Raw genomic sequence first — 23,473 nt, forward strand, 5'->3', positions numbered from 1 at the left:
CAACTACCTTCTAACGTGGAAGTGTTCCCATTTTACACAGGTAAGTAAAACTAAAAATCGAAGTCTGAGGAAAAAAACATCAACATACAGAATGTCTGAAATTTGGTTCATTTTAAAGCACTTATGAAGTTCAGTTGGCAAAAAGTTGAAATGATGCCCTTTCGTTTTAAGTTGGTAAGAAAAATATATTCTCTATATATCATTTACTCCTTTCAGAAAAGCAACCCAATACATACCTCTGCAGAAAATGTTTCTTCTGGATTTATCCAAGTAACAGAATAAATCCTCATTATTTTATTATTTTTTAAAATAAGACTAAAATGTGCCTTATAGACACCACTGACTCAGTATGCCAAATGGCTTAAGATTTAACTAGATCATTTGCTGAAATTTTAAACTGAATAAGAGGCTGTAGTTACCTCTTTTTGTAGATGAAGTTTGAAGCAACTGTTTGGCTTTGAGGGAAGTGCGAGGCAAATTTTTCAGCCTTTGCGAAGCTGTTGAAAAATAAGGAACTGTAATATTTGCCTGGAAGTACAAGATAAAGGCTATAGCGTCTGTAAACTTGAATGTTTTAATACAAACTTAAAAATTTATCAAAGAACAGAAGACATAAGGTGCAAATATGTTAGAATCCTAGAAGCAAAAGAATTTTAAAGTGATGCTTAGTGCATTAAGTTGGAAAGAAAAGGGGATAGAACATAAACTTTAAAAAGAGTTTCTTATAGATGAGAAAATCTCCAATATGTCAATTGGTCAAAATATCAAAGAGAAAACAAACCACCACAAACATGCTAGGGATACAAAGAATACAAAGATAAAAGTGATGAACACAAGCACACAGTATGAAGTGCAGCACTTGTTCAACGCAAAAAAAGCAGATTTTGGCAAAGCAGTTATTGTTAGATGAATTGCCCTAATGTGAAACCATAATCTGCATACTCAAAAAGGAGAAGAAAACTCAGAACCCAGCAGGTCCTTGGCCAGTCACAATCTAGTAGCTTTAATATGTTCAATATCATCTTGTAGAGTACAACTAATTTTTCACCTCAGACTTCGGATATCTAAGCTGTGCACATATGTATGCAGGTGGGGAGCAAGCACTGTATGGAATGTTGGTGTGGGTTGAGGGGTTTGGAGGAGTCAGACCATCTCTACCTTTTAAAGTTTTCCACAAGGAAAGCTAAGCTTTCTTCCAAACTCCTAATCTATTAACTGCACTGAAACTCAAAATTAGCAGGTAAAGAGCAGCTCAGGGCCATCCAAGATAAAAGTGGTTTCTATTTCCCCAATATACAGTTACTATGGCTCTGACAGACTGATGAGTCTCACACCTACCAGTGTATTTAAGCGGCTCTAAAATATTTTACTCTACTGATTTGAAAGTCAGACTTCATATACCTTTAGTGTTTATGTGCAAAAAAAGAGAGCTCTCGTCACTCTAAATCTAGCCAGACTGCATAAACATTATTGGGCTGATAAAAGGATACTTGATATATTATCAGAAAGAATTAAGATTTCTTGGCCAAGTGAGGTGGCTCAAGCCTATAATCCTGGCACTTACAGGCCTTTGGGAGGCCAAGGCAGGAAGATTCGCTTGAGCCCAGGAGTTGGAAACCAGCCTGGGCAGCACAGAGAGACTCTGTCTACACACACACACGCGCACACCAGGCATGGTGGTGTGCCTGTGGTCCTAGCTATTCAGAAGGCTGAGGTGGGAGGAGTGCTTGAGCCCAGGAGGTTGAGGCTGCAGTGAACTGTGACTGCACCACTGCACTCCATTCAGCATGGTCGATGAAGCAAGGCTCTGCCTTAATTTTTGTATTAATTTTTGTATTTTTAGTAGAGACGGGGTTTCACCATATTGGCCAGGCTGGTCTGGAACTCTTGACCTCAAGTGATCCGCCCGCCTTGGCATCCCGAAGTGCTGGAATTACATGCCTGAGCCACTGCGCCCAGCCAATGGGTTATCTTACTTCTACTGCACAAAAATACAGGTTACTATCAGAGTATTTTTCATCTACATATATATTCATACATGTTTTCAACCATTTATATTTTCATTCACCCACTCACTTGTTCCTGTTTTTTTTTTCATTCATTCAAATAGTTTAGTATCTGCTTTATTCCAGGTACTGTTTTAGGTATAATGTATCCCGTAGGCAACTAGATGGATACAGTCCCTACTCTCATGAAACTAATATTCCAGGAAAGGGGAGATAGACAATGAGGCAGTAAAATATATGGCCTGCCAGATAGTGATAGCTGTTAAAGAGAAAATTAAGCAGAAAAGAGGGACAGGAAGTAGGCAATTTAAGTTGCAATTATAAATAGAGTGATCAGGAAAGATTTCCCTAAGATGACATTTGCATAGAAATCTGAAAAAAGATAGTAAGTAAGCTACGTAGATATGTGGGGAAAGCATTCCAGATAGCAGGAAAAGCAATTGAAAAAGATACTGAGATAGGATCATGCCTTGTATGTTTGAAGAATAGAACGTAGGCCAGTTGTTGGGTGGAATAAATGAGGGCAAAGGTAACCAACTGAACATACACTACAGTCCACATCACAGTCCACACTATCTATTAACCATTAAAAAAAGTTTAATAGGGATTCAATATTAAATAATGTCTATAATGAACTCGTCTGGAAGGATCCTATTTGAATTAATAGCTGTGGTGACTCCAATGGACCCCACCCCTATGTATCCCTCAAGTTTCATGTGTGATTGTAATAACAACAGTTATCTACAGAGAAGCAAAAACTATGAACTGGGAATTGAAGAACCAGATTACACACAGAATCAGGCAGTAAACTCTAAATTCAGCTGATAAAGAAAGAATGAAATGAACGATTTTCCTAAAATACCACAGTCATATAATGTTACTCAAATAACAAAAATCCAATGTTATTCTGAATTATCTTAATTTGATTAGTTTTCTAAGACAAAATCATTTTTAAATGACAAAGTGTAGTAGTTTAAGTGAAACTCCGAATCTTTCTAATAATAGAGTTCAGTGTGTTAGCTGTTCAAAAATATTTGCGGTTTAAAACTCTCCTTGGTTATTTTAATATTTATATAATTCCACTTCAGCAATACCTTACTGTGAGAAGCAAAGATGCTAGTGCAAAACAATTATTGTTTCATGCTACCAGTATAATGTCTTCCTCCACAAACCGGCTCCTTAAAAAATCTCTTTTCTATTAAAACACCATTTTCCAAGTCATCCTAGCTCAAATTTTTCTTACTTTAAATTCCATTTATTAATCTCTGGTCATTTCTTAAATCTATTGCTTCCTTTACATTCCTGTTGTCTCCTAAATAACCAAATTCAGGCCTTCATCACACCCTATTTCTGGATTCCAATCAGTGTTTTTTGTGGTCTCCCTATAGTTAATCCTTTTCACTCTATTCATGTACATCAAGGGAAGGGTGGTGAAAGGTGCTGCTCACCTCCCCAAGAGTAGGCAATAAGTGGGTGTATTGTCTGTAGGCAATTTAGAAACAAAAATAAAACCAAGTTGGTAGGCTTTTTATTATCATCATGCCCCAGCAATAATAAACATCAGTTATAAAAGCACTCCTCCCTGAAAAAAAAGTTGGTCTAAGCTATAAACAACTGTTGAGTTTTAATAACATATATGTAAGCCTTAAATAAGCACATTTTATAACTTATGCTTTAATACCACACTTCATGTAAGACTTAATTAGGAAAGCTCCCAATTATAGTCTTCTATTTATAGTCTCCCCTGATACAGGTGGATTCGGCTACACATGTTCCTTTCAAGAGAAAGTTGGTAGCAATCTGAAATTATTCAAGATCACTTCAGCAAAGTGTGTGCCTCCAACCCTGTGGTACAATATATTATTATATTTAAGCATATTAGAAATAAACAACAATGGTACAGTGATTTTTAAAGTCAATGAAAGGATTTGGAGTTGCCTCAATTCTGTCATTATATGGTATTTTGAGCTTGTGTTTAAAATATTTGAACTGCGAAGACACTGAAAAATCATTAGACTTGATCCTTCAAAAATAAAGGCATGAAAAGTATGGCAATTTCTGGAATTTACTGGAGAATGGAATTTTAAGAATCTCTGATGGCCGGGTGCGGTGGCTCACGCTTGTAATCCCAGCACTTTGGGAGGCCGAGGCAGGCGGATCATGAGGTCAGGAGATCGAGACCACGGTGAAACCCCATCTCTACTAAAAATACAAAAAAAATTAGCTGGTCGTGGTGGCGGGCGCCTGTAGTCCCAGCTACTGGGAGAGGCTGAGGCAGGAGAATGGCGTGAACCCGGGAGGCGGAGCTTGCAGTGAGCTGAGATTGCGCCACTGCACTCCAGCCTGGGCGACAGAGAGAGACTCCGTCTCAAAAAAAAAAAAAAAAAAAGAATCTCTGCTGAACTTATCCTTATGCTGAAGATTTTCTGTGTAGCAGTTGCTTCATGAAAAAAACTTTCAAAATTAAAATTTAAAGATAGTGTTCTTCCATCAAGTAAGAGTAGAGACAGATTGATAAATCTGGCTATGATGTACTAAGCCTCAATATCGAAAAATCAAGTCTGAAGAAGTTATTCATAAGTTTTCAAAAACGAAAGCTATACTATTCACCACTGTGACAATCAATATATAAAAACATTTTTCCTTTTTAAAAAAAATGATCAATGTAACTTCAAATTATTAACCCATTGTCTTTTTTTGTATTATAATATTGATTTTATTATTTTTTACTGACAGTTACAAAATACAATTTCAATAGAAGAATATTTTCACTGTCTGCAATTTTTTCCTGGCCATTAGTACTATAACTAGTTTCATTTCGCGATAATTGAAAATGATTTTTTCATATATAGGAGGATGTTAAAAATTAGCTTCTCTGGGTGCTAAATACTAAGTAAGCATAGCCTCTGTGAGTGAAGATTAATTATTGCTAGGTAAAATACCCCATTGTCCCATATCCTCATTTTTGTTTAAATCTTTTATTGCTTACAAGTTTTGATTCAGAGTCATTTGGGAGGCCGAGGTGGGAGGATCACTTAAGATTAGGAGTTCGGGCCAGGCATGGTGGCTCACGCTTGTAATCCCAGCACTTTGGGAGGCCGAGGTGGGCGGATCACGAGGTCAGGAGATCAAGACCACAGTGAAACCCCGTCTCTACTAAAAATACAAAAAAAATTAGCCAGGCGTGGTGGCGGGCGCCTGTAGTCCCAGCTACTGGGAGAGGCTGAGGCAGGAGAATGGCGTGAACCTGGGAGGCGGAGCTTGCAGTGAGCTGAGATTGCGCCACTGCACTCCAGCCTGGGCGACAGAGTGAGACTCCATCTCAAAAAAAAAACAAAAAACAAAAAACAAAACACAAAAGGATTAGGAGTTTGAAGGCCGGGCACGGTGGCTCATGCTTGTAATCCCAGCACTTTGGGAGGCCGAGGCGGGCAGATCACGAGGTCAGGAGATCGAGACCACGGTGAAACCCCATCTCTACTAAAAATACAAAAAATTAGCCGGGCGTGGTGGCGGGCGCCTGTAGTCCCAGCTACTCGGAGAGGCTGAGGCACGAGAATGGCGTGAACCTGGGAGGCGGAGCTTGCAGTAGCCGAGATGTGCCAGCATCCTGTGAGGAGCGAGACTCCGTCTCAAAAAAAAAAAAAAAATAGGAGTTCGAGACCAGCCAACATGGTGAAACTCCGTCTCTACTAAAAATACAAAAAATTAGCCAGGCATGTTGGTGCGTGCCTGTAATCCCACCTACTGAGAGGGAGGCTGAGGCAGGGGAATTGCTGGAACCCAGGAGGCGGAGGTTGCAGTGAGCTGCAATCACGCCACCGCGCTCCAGCCTGGGAGACAGAGTCTCAGAAAAAAAAAAAAAAAAAAGAAAAGAAAATTCATCCAGATCTCATCACCCTCACTCCCTTCACTGCTGTGTCTTCAGATCTTAATTTCTTGCCTAGATTATGCAGTAATAGCCTAAGTGGTTTCTAGTCTCACCTGACTGAATCTATTCTCCACATTGATATTAGAGTGAACTTTCTAAGAAACCACCTTGATTAAAAGCCAACTATGGCTCCTCCCACTTACGGGATGAAATTCAAACTCCTATGATATTTTAAAACTCCTACAGCCTGTCCTCTCTCTATAGCTATCATTCCTCATGGGATGCTGTACCCGCTCCCTTACCCATCAGACACCCTATACTTTAGTTATACAAAACCACTATATTCAGGCTGCCATTCTCAAGACTTTTCATTACTGATCCCACTGTTGGGAAAACCTGTATCTCCTTTCTTTGTTGGGCAACTCATATAAGCTCCTTCTGAGCTGGCTGAGATATCTTTTAATATCTTTCCTGAAAATCCCTTCACACTGCTGAATTTAATGCCTCTCCTCTGTTCCCACAGAGGTTCCTGTCTAACACTCCCTACTACTGGAAGGCGTGGGCTGTCTTATTAACATTTATATTCCCAGTGCTGGAAATACAACATATACCCAATAATATCTACTGAATAATTAAGGAACACATAAGTGACTGACCACTGGATAAAATCCAGAACTCTGTACTAAGCATTCAAGGTCCACTACAGTCAGGGTCTAACCCACTGGTTCTCAAACTTGAATGTGCCCCAGAATCAGCTGAGATGCTTCTAAAATATAGAATCTGGGTCCCTATCCCAAGGGCATTCAATCAAAATTTCCAGGGGTAAAGGCCAGAAAAACTACGTTTATAAAGTGTCCTTGTGATTAGGTAACTGAGCCAACATCACTGTACTACTTAAATAGATGTTCTATAAATGTTTCATTCATTCTTAGATTAGCACATTACACATATTAATCATGACTTATTTCAATTTGTGTTTCAAAATTATGTATATTTCAAGTGTGATCTACTAGTGTTTTGGTATTAAGTGAAATCTGGATGGGAATTCCTTCCTCATTGGTCTCATAACAGGATGGCTATGCATAAGCTGACAACTGCTCTGGACACTCGTCCTTCTTTCTTCAGTAAGAGGTCCAAAGTAGAATGTCGATGCTATATGCATTTTCTCTGGGGTATACTCTGTATTCCACGCAAAAATATCTTCTGTTTGGCTAAATGTAAGCAAATGGATAATATTACACTGAATTATTTTACTCTTCTGTGGTAATTCACAAAATACTTATTACAGTTAATCTCAAATCATGGTCTGACAGTCATTCAAGAATGTTTCCCAAGATGCACCCATTTGTAATTAGGTCAGCATGATCTCATCCAAACAATGAGGAAGAGGAAAACAGGAGACTCAGAGAGAAGCTGGGAAAAGGGAGAAATCTGGCCTTGCTTTTACCACTTCCCTAGTTACATGGCCTTGTACAATTCATATAATTTATATGGATCTCTGCTCCCTTTCTATAAAAATAAATGATTTCTGAGGTTTAAATGAAATAATACACTTAAACATTTACAAACAAATAACAAAATTTGGGTATCATTTTTTAAATCAGTAGATTGTGTTGGGTTTTTCTCCCTTCCCTTATTTCTCAACCAATTATTCCTATGACTTTCTGGAAACTAAACTTTCTGCTAAACCTGTGCTCTAACAGTCTTAGAAAGCAAGACATTAGCTTTTTGAAAAACTGTCTCTCACAAACATTCCTTCCTTTAATTGACAAAACTAAGAAACTGACATGTATCCATGACCTCTGCAATGCTCTGGTTTTCTTAAACTTTTTAAGTTATGTTTTCCAAATATAAAAGTCAAAAATTGGTAATAGTTATAAAAATGAAAATACATTAGAACTCTCATAAATCTCATATTTCAATGCCAGCACCCACAATAATGCAGCCACAGCAAATAAGCATATAAAAATAGTGATTGGCATAGTAACAAGGCAAAAGAAGTGATCCCTTAGGTGGAAGTAACAGCAACCTTGCAAAGTTAAGTTCATGCAGACCAGCAAGTAAGAACCAAAGCTTTACCACTTAAGAGCTGAAAAAATAAATACTTAAAACAAAATGCAACATCTGTTACACTGACAACTGAAGTTTACACAAAAAATACAAAATACCAATTCATGTATAAAGTATATAAAGCTTATTACAATAATTGTACAAATTATATATCAAAATAAGACTATTATGAAAACTATGTATACTAATTAAAAAAAGCTTACATATATATTTTCATGTATCAAATATATATGAAATTTCAAGATAAATCAATAACACTTTTTTCTTCATGTTAACTTTCCACAAAGTTTAAAATATTTTAAAGTAAACTTTACTAAGTTTTAAACTTGCTAATATTTTGAATTTACTACTTTCCAAATACATCTTTGAGAACAGTATAATTGTATACCAAAATAAATATGTGACATTTTAATCATAAGCTTTACTACAGCTACAAATATAAAAATAAACAAGTACATACAATTGAAAAAAAAAAAAACATGATACCTTACTTTCTCTTCTGCCTATATATTCAAGTACTGAAATACACCATTATGAAACTGCATACGTATTTTCCACTTAAAAGTAAATCAATGATTGGAATCCCATTGTGTTTTCCCTACATATATTCCTTAATTATCAACTTCTAGGAAAAAAAGGAAAAGTAATTCACCTACAGAAAAAAAATTATAGGGTATCGGCAGGTGATTATAATTACACAATGGTAATTCTACCAGTAGAGAAGGCAAGCAACCACTGTGAAGTTTAAGACACAGACAATGCATTATTTCTATTAACATTTTTATCCTAGGTTCCCACCCTTTTCTTTTTTCTTCTGTTTTTGTGAAGAATTATTTTTCATTTCCATAAAGCTCTGACATGCTAGAATAGTTCAAATACAGAGCACGTATGAGGGGACAAGGTAAAGAGGATACAGATATAGCTAGTTTTAGAAAGTATCCGGGATGCTGTTTGGACATGTATCATGTAAAGTTTTGAGAAATTCAGAATGTAACAATTCAAACTAAATATGAAAGCATCTTTGAAAGCCAAGTACAAACATTGTTTTGGATCATCTGTTCATATGCTGTAAAAGCATGGCTTATAATATACATAAGTTTTATTACTTAACCTTCTTAATGATTTACTATTTTTCTTTCCTGTTACATTAAAATTGTGGGTGTTTTTTTTTTTTTGCATCAGCCAAATGTGTCAGGGGAAAAAAGAAGCCAGAAACAGGATATTCTCAAGTGTCAAATTAATCTGTATCAGTCACCATTTCAAAGATAAAGCTCAAATTCTATCCTTCCTTTCAAGTGTTTTGTGAATTCCTGTTTTCTATACGATTTATTAGTACTACAGTGAGTATTATAACGGCACTCTCAATTACAGAGTTCACAATATCATGTAAGACTTGGAGTACTAAGTTTAAAATGTAATTTGCTACAAAAACAGGTTTCAGCATGTATCTAGCTGAATAAATGTGGTTTACAAATCTCTGGGTAACAATTTTCTACAGTGCTTTAAATGTTGGAATTTTAAATCTTAGGAAAAATGGAAATTATATTTCTGGATAAGTTTTATATCATGGTCTAAACCACAGATGTGACAAATCTCACTAGGTGAATTTGGACTCTCACCTAGTGAGATCCAGTGCACAAGCTGAATCAACATGGGTTTGAATTCTAACTTGCTGCTTATAAGCTGTATAATCAGAGACAGGTTATTTGGCCATTCGAAGCTTCAATTTCTAATCTGTAAAACGTGGTAATAATCTTACTTCCTTCATAGAATTGTTCTAAGGATTAAATAAGATTATGCATCTAAATACAGTATAATATAATTTTCTGTTATATAAGTAGTATCATATGCACCTGGTAAATAAGGAAAATTTGTCAATATATCACAGAAGTCATTTTGATTCAAATATAGTTTTTTCCTAGCTTGTTTTTTTTTGTTTTTTTTTTTTTTTTTTTTCAATAGAGTGCAGCAGCATGATCATGGCTCACAGCAGCTTCAGACTCTTGGGCTCAAGCAATCCTCCCACCTCAGCCTCTTAAGTAGCTATAGGCATGTGACCACCATGCCTGGCTAATTAAAAAAAACCATTTTTTTTTTTAGAGACGAGGTCTTGTGTTGCTCAGGCTGTTCTCAAACTCCCGCTAGCCTGTTGATTTTTGAGCCACCAAGTAACCACAGCTTAACATGAAGTATATGAAGTCAGCTAAACACAACGGGGCCAAGGAAAAGTGCGAAGAAATTAAATTAGCTGGGCATGATGGCGCACGCCTGTGGTCCCAGCTACGTAGGAGGATCACTTGAGCCCAGGAAGGTGAGGCCGCAGTGAGCCATGATTGTGCCACTGCACTCCAGCCTAGTGACAGAGTGAAACCCTGTCTCAATTAAAAAAAAAAGAAAAAAAAAGATGAAAATGAAAAAAGGGTTAAAATACTTTCAAATTTTTAATTGCTTAATAAACAAGTTATAAGTGAACAGTCAACAAACTCATTTGTATTACTTCTTCATAGCCTTGAGAAAATGAAAGAATATAACACAGCCAACACTTCAACTACTGATAGCAATATGCCACAAGGATCTGAGAGAATATGCATCCACTGTGTACCTACAAGGATCTGAGTGAATAAGCAGCCCTTGTGTCCCTACAAGGACCCAAGTGAATATGCATCCTTTTTGTCTCACAGCTCATATACGGGACTGATGTGAGCTGTGAAACACATGGGATGAATACTGAGCGTTTATAAGATCATAAAAAATAACTCTAATCATTTATTTAAAACCGTTTTGACTACATGCTCAAATCTAGTTAAAAAGTAATTTTTTGAAAGTGTTCTATTCCTTTAAAATCAACTTGTACATTAATACACACAATGCCCATTTACTCTGACATTACTACTTCTTGGCTCAGTTTGGCTATTTTGTCCTAGATGTTCTTACTGTATGATTCTCTCTGATCTTTGTCTATGTTGCATATGTTTCCTTAATTCAAGTCTTAACCTTTCCTTTCCATCACATTACCTTCAAATCTTTCTTTAAAAATGAAGTTCTATATCTCCTGGAGTATTAAGATTTAACATGAATTTAACTGTGCTAGTATCGTTATTGTTTTTATTAATGCTTTCTAAGAAAGTTGCTTGGGTTTTCAGTGGTCTGTTCCAGGACTATTCCCTGAACTCCTCATCATCCTATCATTTTTATTGTGTAATACTGCAGAATGTGAGGTTTTTAAGGAATGCGTATTTTGTGCTATAGTAGAAATGCCTGTATGCATTTAACATACTACTTGCCACAAAATAAAAACTCAAGTATTTATTACAAATAATAGCTGAATAAAAATACTGTCACATTCATGGGTTAGTATCCACCCAATGACCAAAACTTACTAACAATTATAATCTACATGTGTTCTTTCTACTATAGTTCTAAAATTCACCTTCTCTGTTTAAGAGTTTCATTTTAACTCTAAGAATTTGTTTTCTGAAAGATAATTTAAAGAGATAAGTCCTGATCAATTCTTAAAAAGTGATGGTTTCTGGCAATTTATCTCAAATTTTAATCTACGCTATAAGTAGCATTAGGATTATGAATTAATTTGGCATACATATTGATTCAATATTGTATTTTTTCATTAAAATAGCCTTAACAGACACAGAAAATCAAATCAAAACCAGAAATTTTATCTCAACAGATGCAGAAACAAAATGAGATTATCCAAGAGTTCTCCTGGTATACTTTTGTTCTGGAAAGAAAAGAACTTCAACAATCCAACTTTGATAATAGATTTAATATACTGCAGGTTTGAACAATGGATTATTTTGAGTATGATTCTAAAAGTATGTAATAATCAAATAAACTTTAAGGTATTTTTAAAGTGGAGGTTATTAAAGAAAATTTACGTACTAAGGGACATATATTTCTGGATGCTCTACTGGTTATTATTTCTAATTCTAGTATCTATAAGCAAAAGCTACACCTACTTTTTTAATAGTTACACTTTGCTTATTTTAAAATTCTGGAGAGACCAGAGTTTTGTACAGACAGATGTACTGGCAGAATCAAGTATCCTACACAGAAAATTTTAAATTGTAATATAACTTTGATTATCATGCAGCAACTAATAAACACTAAATTTTACTACAGCTATGGTTTAAAACGGTTTTTCAGCATAAAACAAATATCTAAAATTTTCATTTCTCTTTAAATAACTGATACATGAAAGCATAAGAAGGATACTTACTGGCTGAAGCCTGAGGTTGCATACGAGGTATTCCTCCATTTGGCACTTGAAAATTTGAGTCACTTCTGCTGCTTTTCACTGAGTCAACTTGTGTATTAGATGTTCGGGACAGGTTTGGAAGACTGCGTCTTAGTTTTTCTGCAACAGAATTTTAAAAAAATCATATTCTTTCAGATGGAGAAAATCAGAATATTAACTAGCATTCAAAAATCAAATTGTTTATCAAACATTCTGTTTATTTTAGATGAGAAAATAGGAAGGACTTGTCTTATTAAAAAAAACAAACAACTCGATCTAGAATCTGTAAGTGGGTAGAACACGAGAACCCTTAAAGATAACCACAAATTATATATTTAAATCAAAATCTAAATACAGGTAACTTCATAAAACAATAAAGCAAAAACAACATAACCAAGTAAAATGAAATTCACTATTTTTGTAATGTTTCACTATTAATAAAATAGTAAACCTGACTAAACTCTTGATTTACTTATCTGAAATACAAAAACTTGGCAAAAATTGTATTACTTTCATAGTGAAATATAAAGGAGACTTTTTCTCTTTTTTTTAATCTAGAAACTTTTTTTTTTTTTTTTTTGAAAACAGGATCTTGCTCTGTTGCCCAGACTGGAGTGTAATGGTGTGATCACAGCTCACTGTAGCTTTGAACTCCTGGGCTCAACCAATCCTCCAGCCTCAGCCTCCCAAGTCACTAGGACTACAGATGTGCACCACCATTACCAGCTAATTTTGAAAATTTTTTCCTAGAGATGGGGTCTTGCTATGTTGCACAGGCTAGCAGAAACTGTCTAATTATTAGTAAAATCTGCTATTTTACCTTCATTTTTAACATTGCTTGTCTGTAAATCTGTGGGATGGCCTTGAAGTGAAAGGCGAGGTTGCTGTAAGCGGCTAATCATAGGCTGTGGGGACACTCTACTATATTCTATTCCCCGAGCAGGAGACCGTGAACGAGGTGAATTTCTGGGTGACTGCTTAGGTGACGGTCGAGGTGAATTGCGTGGTGATGGTGAAAACCTGTTAACAGCAGGGTATACTGCATGATGCATATTGTCATCTTCATCATCTAAACTTTGTGCATCAAGTTCCTGATCACTAAAAGTACCCCGTCTTGTAGAATTGCAAGATGAACCAGAACTGCGCCGAGACGTGGTGGCTGCATATTCTTGCCGGAGACCTGGCAACAATGAATGTTATTTATTTAAACAACATTTTTAAACATTTAAATATTTTTAAAATTTAAAGTAAAAGATTATCACTGAGAAATTCAAAGAGGGTGTAAAGTGTAAAAGAAAACTCCCTTTCTGCTTTTAGACTTATATAGGCTTATATGCCCATATAAGGAGGCATAAATCACATCTGAAGGTTATTTTTAAATTGAATGAAATCCCATAAACCACTGCCCAATTTCCAGATTTCTTCTTAAAGCTGAAATCTGTCTCACATGGTAGAATCATAAATTTAAAAATATTTCTACCCCTAAGGACAGTAATCCAAATTTGAGACTAATATTAAAGGAATATTGAGGGGAAACAATTACCATCCAACCAGTGGAAAAAGAATACGTATGTGAGTAAATAAAACTCCTTGGATACTTAATTACTGAAATAATCTTACTCATGAAGATGATAAAGTACCAAAGAAACTTCTAGCCCACTTATAGGAATTCAGTACTTGGGCACAAACAAAATCTTGATTGCTTTACTACCCAAGAGACTTCCATTTTTATTGTTTTAAGCTTGTTTTCAAGCTTAAATTCTAAGTCTTCAAGTAAGAATTTTCAAAGAATTCTCCTATATAGCTTGATACCTTCGAAAACACCCAAGCAACCTTGGGAGCCCTTCAAATAGTACAGATGCTTCTAGAACAACAGAAAAAAAGTTGATACATAACATAGTCAATGAAGAAACAAACTGCAATGCAAACGTACAGAATTTAAGTAATATCTGAGCACATCCTGCTATTAGCACTCCAGTCAAAAAGATCTGTTATAAAGTGGTATTCAAATCCTAAAGTCATGTATTCACACACAGAAAGTGCTATCAACACGGTTCATCAAACTAGTGGACGAGAATCACCCTAGGGTATCTTTAAAACCATAAATTCCTGGAGTCCACTTAGCCCTTCAGTTAGTCTGGGAACCAAAATAGTAACCAACAAGTTACTTAGTGTCTAGTTATAGCCAACATGGCACTAAAGTCACCTAACAAAAGACAACAGACCAGTGAAAAGAGCACTGTTAGCAAAGTAAAACCCAGTTCCTGATGTAGGCTCTTCTAACAAAGGGATCCTAAGGAAATCACAATCACTATAGGGTCTTGCATTTCTCATCTTAAAAATGAAGGACCTTGACCAGGCAACTGCCCAAATCTGCAGTTCTACATTTCTAATCATTACAAAAGACAATGTTGTAAAAACGAAAATCATCTCTAAGACAAAAAAAAAGCTGTAGTTCTCAAGAAGTATCACATATATTTTTATTACTATTTTTACTCACCAGGAAAATAAATATTCACGCATGTGGATGGCTTAGAAAAAATTATTAAAGTAAGACTAAAATTTCTATTGTTACCAAAACACAATACAAACCAAAAGCAAAGAGCTGGTTGAGCTTCTAACAAAATACTAGGATCTAAAACGCCAGGGTTCAAAGAAATGAGAGAACTTGTTCTAAAGTACAGAGTTAGGCAGCATTCTTTATTTTTTCACATCCACAACAATAACCAGCCCCTAACCAGCTGACAATACCACAGTTTCAGTGAGGAGTTAATTAAAATTACAAAAGAAAAGGGTACTCTGCTATTAGGTTGCAGGGCTAAATAAAGCAAGCCCTAAGTCCTTCTATCTTCCTAGGGGAAGCTATATGGAAATGGGAAGTGAATCAGCAGAATAAGAAACACTTTAGTTTCTTAATAAATGCTACAGTTTGATAAAGCTTACTACATATTTAAAGAGAACCTATTATATACACAGACAACAGAAAGTTTTTGAACCGTAGCAATGCTCCATTACCCTCAGCCACCTGTCAAGACTTGTCAAAACATATTTCAAGGATTCTTTTCATTGTAAAGGTTAAAGAGATTGCTTTAGAGAGATTTCTTACTTCATAGTTATGCAGATGGCATCTTCTAATGAAATGCATTGGCAAGAATAACTACCTTCAGATGAGTACCAGGGCAAGTAACCATGAACCCTTTAAAAAGTATTAAAAATTTTGGGAATATGTACATTTTGATGATAAAAGTAGTTATAATTTTTATAGGATTCCCAAAGGTATCTGTGACCTAAACAGTTTTCATGGTTCACTCTGCAAAGCACCATCACATGCTTCATTTAATTTATTGTCACAATTCCAATGTTCTCCTAAAGGTCTTTTTTATAGTTTACACCATGTATTCTCAAGTGAGGACATATTCATTCCCAAGAGGGCAAAAACTGGTTCTTGGGGTGTGAAAAAATTCCTAGATGTCATAATTGTATATGGCCCTCATAGTACTTAAACATATATAGAGTATATCTTGTGGTATTAAGATTTCATGGGGAATGTGGGTAAAAAGGAAAAGAAGTTTTTAACAAGGCTCCTTAGGAGAGCAACCGAAAAGAAAAAAAATTGAGAAACGCTGGTTTACACTAAAACACAAAGGGTAATAGATAACAATTACAAGAGTAAGTGCCAGTGCACAGTAACATGCAGGGTATGAAAACCAGTCACAGAAGCAGAGCAGCATAAATGCTGTTCTTTGTCCCTCACACAGCATAACTGCTCTATGTAAAAATGGACTCTGAAAACAAGTTGATGAATAAACATGTACATATGTTGACTAAGCCTCTGAAATGTCTACTGCAACATTTCTACTTTCACTATATTACTATCCCCACAATACTTTAAGACATATTTAATATACAACAAAACTATGCAATAGTAAAAAACCTCAACTCTTAACAATTAGAATACTTACTTTCTTCCTGCATCCGGGCTAGAATCTGTACATCAGTTACATCATTTAGCTTATAATTGGATCCAATTGAATCTTCATCTAATTCTGAAGCACTTAACTCACTATCTATAGAGGACTGAGGACTGAGTGGAGGATTTCTGTCTGAGCTTTTCAAGTTACCTTAAAAAAAAAAAAGAAAAAAATTCAAACTTTGGTAAAGCAACTATTGAATAAATGCCTGCTGCAACTAACTTGATATTATATCCTTTGATTTAATTCATTCTTGTTCTGCCTTTTCTGCTTAAAAAATTCCCTGAAATTAGAAATTGACCTCATTAAGAAAAATGAGGGCTACTGAGACTCCTTTATATGCTATAGCATAAACATATTTTCATCTAAGTATAACTTATCTATTCTCTTATGTAACAATTCAACTTTCAACACAGTGCCTGGCAAGTAATTGGTGTTCAATAACTATATGTTAAGGATTTCAACTTGCACAAGATAGCCAATGAAACTGCTCTATAAATAGATGAGTTTATGATGTAGTGTTTTCTTCTCCCAAATTTACAGTCATTAAGAAACACCATCATCTTTTCCCTCATTTTTCTAAATGAGAAAACTATAATTTGAATAAAATTAGATTCCTTAGAGATTTTAGGAACAAAGACCATGAGGCTTGTTTCTCCTACAGTATGCCATGTTTATAAAACTTCTTTGCCGAATTAGTAATGGGGATCTAAGGATTTCTCTGAAGTTTAGCAGTGAAGCACAAAAGATGGGATGAAAAAAAAAAAAAAGACTCAATTTATAAAAAGTACTTTATCATTCTAAACCAAAAGGAAGACAGAAAACAGGCCAGAGGAATAAAGAATACACACATCCATAAAAGTCTAACTTGTTTCTAATGAAATATTTTCATCAGATCATCAACTTTTACTAAATAATGAAATCCCAACACTGTCACTAATATCTCTATTACAGATTTATCTGAAACACTTGTTTTCCAGAATTCTTCACCATAACAGTCAGCTCCAACATGAAAAGCATGTAAGGAGAGCGAGAAGAGTACAAAATAATTAATCTTTATACTATTAGTGAAAGAAGAGCAGAGTGCACATGATAGGAAAAGTACTACAAGGTCAGGCTCAAATAATAACTGAATGAAATTACCTATTTTAAACAAATATTGCAGCTTAAACTTTTTAACATGGTATCATTATAGGTGAAGTAAGTAGCAAGTAACAACCTATATACTACACAAAGAGTAGGATCATTAGGGAGTGCATAGGTCAAAATTTGAGGTGGTTAACCTTATTTTTAAGGAAGTTATAATAATCAGTCATAACAACAGCTTCAGTGACAGTAAGAGTAAATAAATGGGTGAATTCGTGAAGAGTAAGCTACACAGTAACAGCCTCAGAGCAGAACATTCTTTCCCTGGTTTATAGCAATCTGGCCTTCCCACAGCATTTACTGCCCCTCTCACTCTTTTGGTACATTCACCTCTAACCTCATATTATTATTTAGCTGCAGTATCAAAGTTTATTAAAATTCCTCTAAAGAGGTTTTAATTCTGTAGTTTTTACAACCCAAATAGGCTGTTCAATAAGGACCTATTGATTAAAAGAATCACATTTGTAACCCATTTAATTAAGCCAGACTTACAAACTTTTAGGTACATGATAAAGAAAATTTTACGTATTTAAAACACTGGCTTATATTTATACCCTGGTGCCTAATATAGTAACTGATGGTAAGTTGCTCCTCAATGATATTTTCTTTAACCAGTTAGAAGTTTCATAAATACAATGAACTCGAACTGCAGATGAATATTACCTTCTGATACAGTGCAGTAAGCTAAAAAACATTCCTTAATAGCTCCATATCATTTTCTCCTTACCTGAATTTCCAGGAAGTATAAGCTGTTTGACTATAGGAGGTCGCACTGGGGTTGAGGATGGAGAATTGAAGCCACTGCTGTATGGGCTACTGGCGTTTGGACTGTAAGGACTTGTATAACTCATAGAGTTGAAAGGATTATTATATAAATTCTGCCTCTTGAGAGCTGCATTAATGAGAAGGGGAAAATCAAATTTAGTAACTGAGAAAAAGTTAACATTTCATTTCTAAAGTTTTCGTATTAGAAAACTAAATCATTATCTATCTCAATTTAAATGAAGAAATATTCTTATGGTAGTGGGGGAAAAATATAATAATCCCAACAAATTGTTTCTATTATCTTAAACTGTGTATGCAAATAAAACAGTAGCCACACCAAACAACAAAAATAATGCAGGAAGAGTAACTCCTAAACAGATTATTGGCCACTTAATTCACTTCTTCTATGTTGGAAAGTTTATTCTTTGATACTTGCTGTATCAATCCTGAGTGACCTTTAAAAATAAATGGAATATAAAAGCATACTTATGTTTTCTCATTTTTCTGTAACAAATGTATTACTTTTTATTTTAAAAAATATTCTTTGGGCCAGGCTCAGTGGCTCATGCCTGTAATCCCAGCACTTTGGGAGGCTGAGGTGGGCGGATCACTTGAGGTCAGGAGTTCGAGACCAGCTTGGCCAACATGGTGAAACCCTGTCTCTACTTAAAAAAAAAAAATTAGCCAGGCATGGTGGTGCATGCTACTTGGGAGGCTGAGGCAGGAAAATCACTTGAACCCAGGGGGCAGAGGTTGCAGTGAGCAGAGATCGTGCCACTGCACTCCAGCCTGGGCGACAGAGTGAGACTCGTCTCGAAAATATATATATATATTTTTTGTAGAGATGTGGTCTCACTATGTTGCCCAGACTGGTCTCAAACTCCTGGCCTCAAGTGATCCTCCTATCTTGGCCTCCCAAAGTGCTGGGATTACAGGGGTGAGACACTGCACTCAACCTACTACTTTTTTTAAAAGCTATGCAATAAGTTGTTTAAATAGCCTTTTCAAAGTTTGGATTTTTTTTTAAAGCAATACCAACTATTATTAAGCCAGTTTAAGGTCAAGACATGGGAAATCCTTAAAAAAAAAAAAAGAAAGTCAACTTGAATACTTCTGTCAAAAAAAGAAAAAAAAAAGGTGCTATGCATGTAAAATTAAATAAATAGTACAACAGTAGGACTGATATCAAATGCATATATTTTAAAAATTAACACTTAAAATACTATTTCTTCCTTCAATCTTCTTTTTTTTTTTCTCTCTCTAAGACAAAGTTTCACTGTCACCCAGGCTGGAGTGCAGTGGCGTGATTTCGGCTCACTGTAACTTCTGCCTCTTGGGCTCAAGCGATTCTTGTGCCTCAGCCTCCCAAATAGCTGGGAATACAGGCATGTGCCGCCACCACGCCTGGCTAATTTTTTGTATTTTTAGTACAGACAAGGTTTTGCCATGTCTCCCAGGCTAGTCTCGAAATCCTGGGCTCAGATGATCTGCCTGCCTTGGCCTCCCAAAGTGCTAGGATTACAGGCGTGAGTCACCGTGCCCAGCCCCTTCCTTCATATTCTAATATCCACAGCTTATTCAATATTTATGAGCACTGGAAAGAGCACTTTATACAATATATACAAGAAATAGGATATGGTGCTCTCTCTCTTAAGAGGCTTGCAGCCAAGTTGCACAGGCAGAGACAACAAAGATTGCATGGCAAAATGAAATGAGTACCATCATAAAGGTGCAAAGGGCAATAGAAAGGAAGAGTTAGGAGTAATTCATTACAACTAAGGGAAACTGGGTAAGGCTTTTTGGAAGGACAGGCATTGAAGCAGTCTTGAGAGGATGAGTAGTAACTTGATAGGATGCGGAAAGTGGGTGCTTTACTCAGTATTTATAAGATGAACAAAAGCAGTGTCTCGGAAATGCAGAGCATGCTCAAGTTAAGTGTGATAAAGTACAGGGGAGGGACAAAACAGATAAAACCAGCTGAAGTCAGGTCACGGAAGGCCTGAAACACTAGCTCAGAAGTCTGAAACCTAGTTAGTGGGTTTCTAAACCTATTTAGTAGCAGTGATAAAACTATCAGTGATTTTGATCAAGCATGATATGATCTGATCAGTGTAAGGAGAAAAAATGGCAGAAATCTTGATGCTGAATAAGTTAGACCGAACTAGGTAGTACATGGTGACTAGAAAAAAGGGAAAAAAAAGAAAAAAGGATAGATATTAAGAACTGGAAAGGATTGCTAAAGAAAAGAAATCAGCTGAATGAAACGTCTGGTTTGCCTACTGGTAGAGTAGTGGTTTTGGGGAGGAGGAACATACATTTTCTGTTTAGTGAGACAATGCAGTAATTTGGACCATGTAGTTTTGTACATATTCACCATGAGACAAGACGCAAGACAAGACAATATTTTACATATATTTAGTATGCAGTATGTGGCATGATCTTGGAACTATCAACCTGTGGAGAAATACAGTTGCTAAATTCTATCTTTTTCCTCCTCCTTCATCTCCTCTGGAGTTTATTCTCTTTTACTTAATTATTAATCACTAGCATTCCAAGTTCTAAGCCTTTTTATCTTCTCACTCTATGCCGTATTCTTTCTCCTAAGGAATCTCAATCATACATCAATTATTATCTATATGCTAAACACTCCTCATTATTTACATTTCTAGTCTTGTTTTCCTCTGAGCTTCAGACCTATATACACCACCCATTTAATGTCTCTCCCCTTGGGTATGGTAAATGTATCTAAGTCAACATATCAGATCAACTCATGATCTTCGCACTAACATCCAATTCTCTTACAAGGGTCCCTCTTCCAGAATGATCCCAATATTCATCTTGTTGCAGAAGCTGGCAACTTAGAAACCACTACTGATATTCTTGTCCACCATTTCCTCATATTTGGTTCATTCCTTTTTATTACCATATCTACTATAATTTCCATTCAGCACACATGGCCTAGCTATCATTATCAACCCTCCTCAAAAGCATCCTACATTCACTCTTGCCCCTTTCCAACCTACTTTCCATACTACTACTAGAATAATCTTTCCAAAATAAAATTGATGACGTCCTTCCTGTCCACATACACTACACCCTTGCAGAAAACCCTTTGATATTTTTCTAGTGCTCTCAAAGTCCACAATTGGCCGGGTGCCGGTTGCAGTGGCTCACACCTGTAATCCTAGAACTTTGGGAGGCCAAGGCAGGTGGATCACTTGAGCTCAGGAGTTCAAAACCAGCCTGGCCAACATCGTGAAACCTTGTCTCTACTAAAAATACAAAACAAATTAGCTGGGTGTGGTGGCAGGCACCTGTAATCCTAGCTACTCAGGAGGCTGAGGCAGGAGAACTGCTTGAACCCGGGAGGCAGAGGTTGCAGTGAGCCAAGATCGCACCACTGCACTCCAGCCTGGGCAACAGAGCAAGACTCTGTCTCCAAAAAAAGAAAAAGAATAAAGTCCACAATCTTTAACATGGCCTATAAGGCTTTACAGAGTCTGGCCCCTATGTATCTTTCTGGCCTTATCTCACATCTCTCCCTCCAGTAACTTCCTCATATATGTCATGCTTCATCCCACATGGAGCCTTTGCATGTGCCTTTCTTTTTATCTGGAATGCTCTACTCCATCTCTTTTTTTTGAGATGGAGTTTCACTCTTGTTGCCCAGGCTGGAGAGCAATGGTGCGATCTTGGCTCACCACAACCTCCACCTCCGGGGTTCAAGTGATTCTCCCACCTCAGCCTCCCAAGTAGCTGGGATTATAGGCATGCGCCACCACACCGTTAATTTTGTATTTTTAGTAGAGACAGGGTTTCTCCATGTTGGTCAGGCTGGTCCCGAACTCCCAACCTCAGGTGATCCGCCCACCTTGGCCTCCCAAAGTGCTGGGATTACAGGTGTAAGCCACCATGCCCGGCCCCATCTCTTTCTTACCACACTTACATTGTTCTGAATCTTAAGGTTTCAGGCCAAACATCATTTCCTAAGGGAAAATTCCTATTTCTCAAAGCACTGTACCTTTATTCCTTTATTATATATATATCACTAAAAAGATTATTTGTAGTACATTTCCCCTACTAGATGATAAACTCCATTAAGTGCCAGTACAGTGTTCATTTTTCTTTATAATGTACCCCACCTCCACCCTTTTCCCAAAGCCTGATACTTAACAGGTTTGCATTAAAAATTATTTGAATATATGCATGAATGAATGTGATTCAATAGAGGTGATACTAGACACCATATAAACAGATGAAAACACCAAAACAGGGAGAGACATGAGGCAAAAGACAGACCTGAGGCAACCTAAACCTAAAACAGGCAGAGAGGAAGCAAAGGGAATGGGAAGTTATTGATTAACACGGATACAGAATTTCAGTACGGGATGATGAAAAAGTTTAGTATAGGATGATTAAAAGTTCTTTTCATCTGGATATGATAGTGACAGTTGCACAGTAACGTGAATGTACTTAATGCCACAGGACTGTACATTTTTAAAGGGTGAAAATGGATAATTTTGTATTATATAATTTTATGACAATTTTTAAAAGATGGGCAGAAAAGGAAGAATCTTCAATGAAAACTGAAAAGAAAAGAGCAGGGAGGGTAAATGAGGGTTAAAACGACAATACATTATCAAAAAAAACAAGTAAAGAAAATTTTAGGAACGAGTGATAGTGCACTGCAGAGAACCTGAGTGTGAAGGAGTAATAACTGTTCTGCTGCAATACAGCACTTAAGTTCCTAGGAAGCTCTGCCTTACCAAAAATGTGTATTTAAAAAAAAAAACAATCTCCTTGGGAAATGGGGGATTTACAGCTACAAAGCTCAAACTTGTAAAAGCCAAATTTTTTTCCTTAAAAAATTTCAAACATATATATTTCAAATATACATTGTATTTATAGCTGTAGCTAGTGTTCTATGAATACAGCTGTAAAATTTAAACAATGTTAAACAGATGCAGTACTTAATTACACCTAGTTATGGCTCAAACTCATGAACTGCCTCTCTTACACACTCCTAATATCCTCCTTGCAGTAAAGCAAAAAGCCACTCACTCAAAATTGCTATTTTTGAGGTGCAGCAGCCTTGCTTTTACCCAAGTCCAAGCTGCTAGTCACCAATTGCTAATAATTCGTACTCCTTAGGACATTTTAAACCAGGGGTTGGTAAAATATAGCCTTCAGGCCAAATCTAGTCCACTACCTGTTTCTGTAAGTAGTTTTACTGGAACACAGCCATGCCCACTCATTTATGTATTGTCTATGGCTGCTTGCATGCTACAAGAGCAAAGCTGAGTAACTGCAACAGAGATCTTACAGGCAACAAAGACTAACATTGTTTATTATCTGGCTTTTTGCAGAAAAAGTTTGCCAGAGTTTTATTTAT

At 36.2% G+C, this 23,473-nt stretch overlaps 1 protein-coding gene across 2 annotated transcripts in view; it reads right to left on the reverse strand.

Moving 5' to 3' along the window:
- The window catches only part of SLAIN2 (SLAIN motif family member 2), a 79,574-nt gene that overhangs the window by 27,051 nt on the left and 29,050 nt on the right, over positions 1-23,473 (reverse strand). The window contains exons 3-7 of one of the 2 annotated variants that reach the window (XM_030801117.1): positions 18,044-18,208; positions 16,162-16,320; positions 13,020-13,379; positions 12,182-12,319; positions 420-497 (exon numbers count right to left, since the gene is read on the reverse strand). In XM_030801117.1, coding sequence (XP_030656977.1) covers positions 420-497; positions 12,182-12,319; positions 13,020-13,379; positions 16,162-16,320; positions 18,044-18,208 — 900 coding nt within the window. The remainder of the gene's footprint in view (positions 1-419; positions 498-12,181; positions 12,320-13,019; positions 13,380-16,161; positions 16,321-18,043; positions 18,209-23,473) is intronic. The other variant, XM_003258428.4, reaches the window with a different exon arrangement.

Source organism: Nomascus leucogenys, chromosome 20, assembly GCF_006542625.1.
Source record: "Nomascus leucogenys isolate Asia chromosome 20, Asia_NLE_v1, whole genome shotgun sequence".
NCBI lineage: Eukaryota > Metazoa > Chordata > Mammalia > Primates > Hylobatidae > Nomascus > Nomascus leucogenys.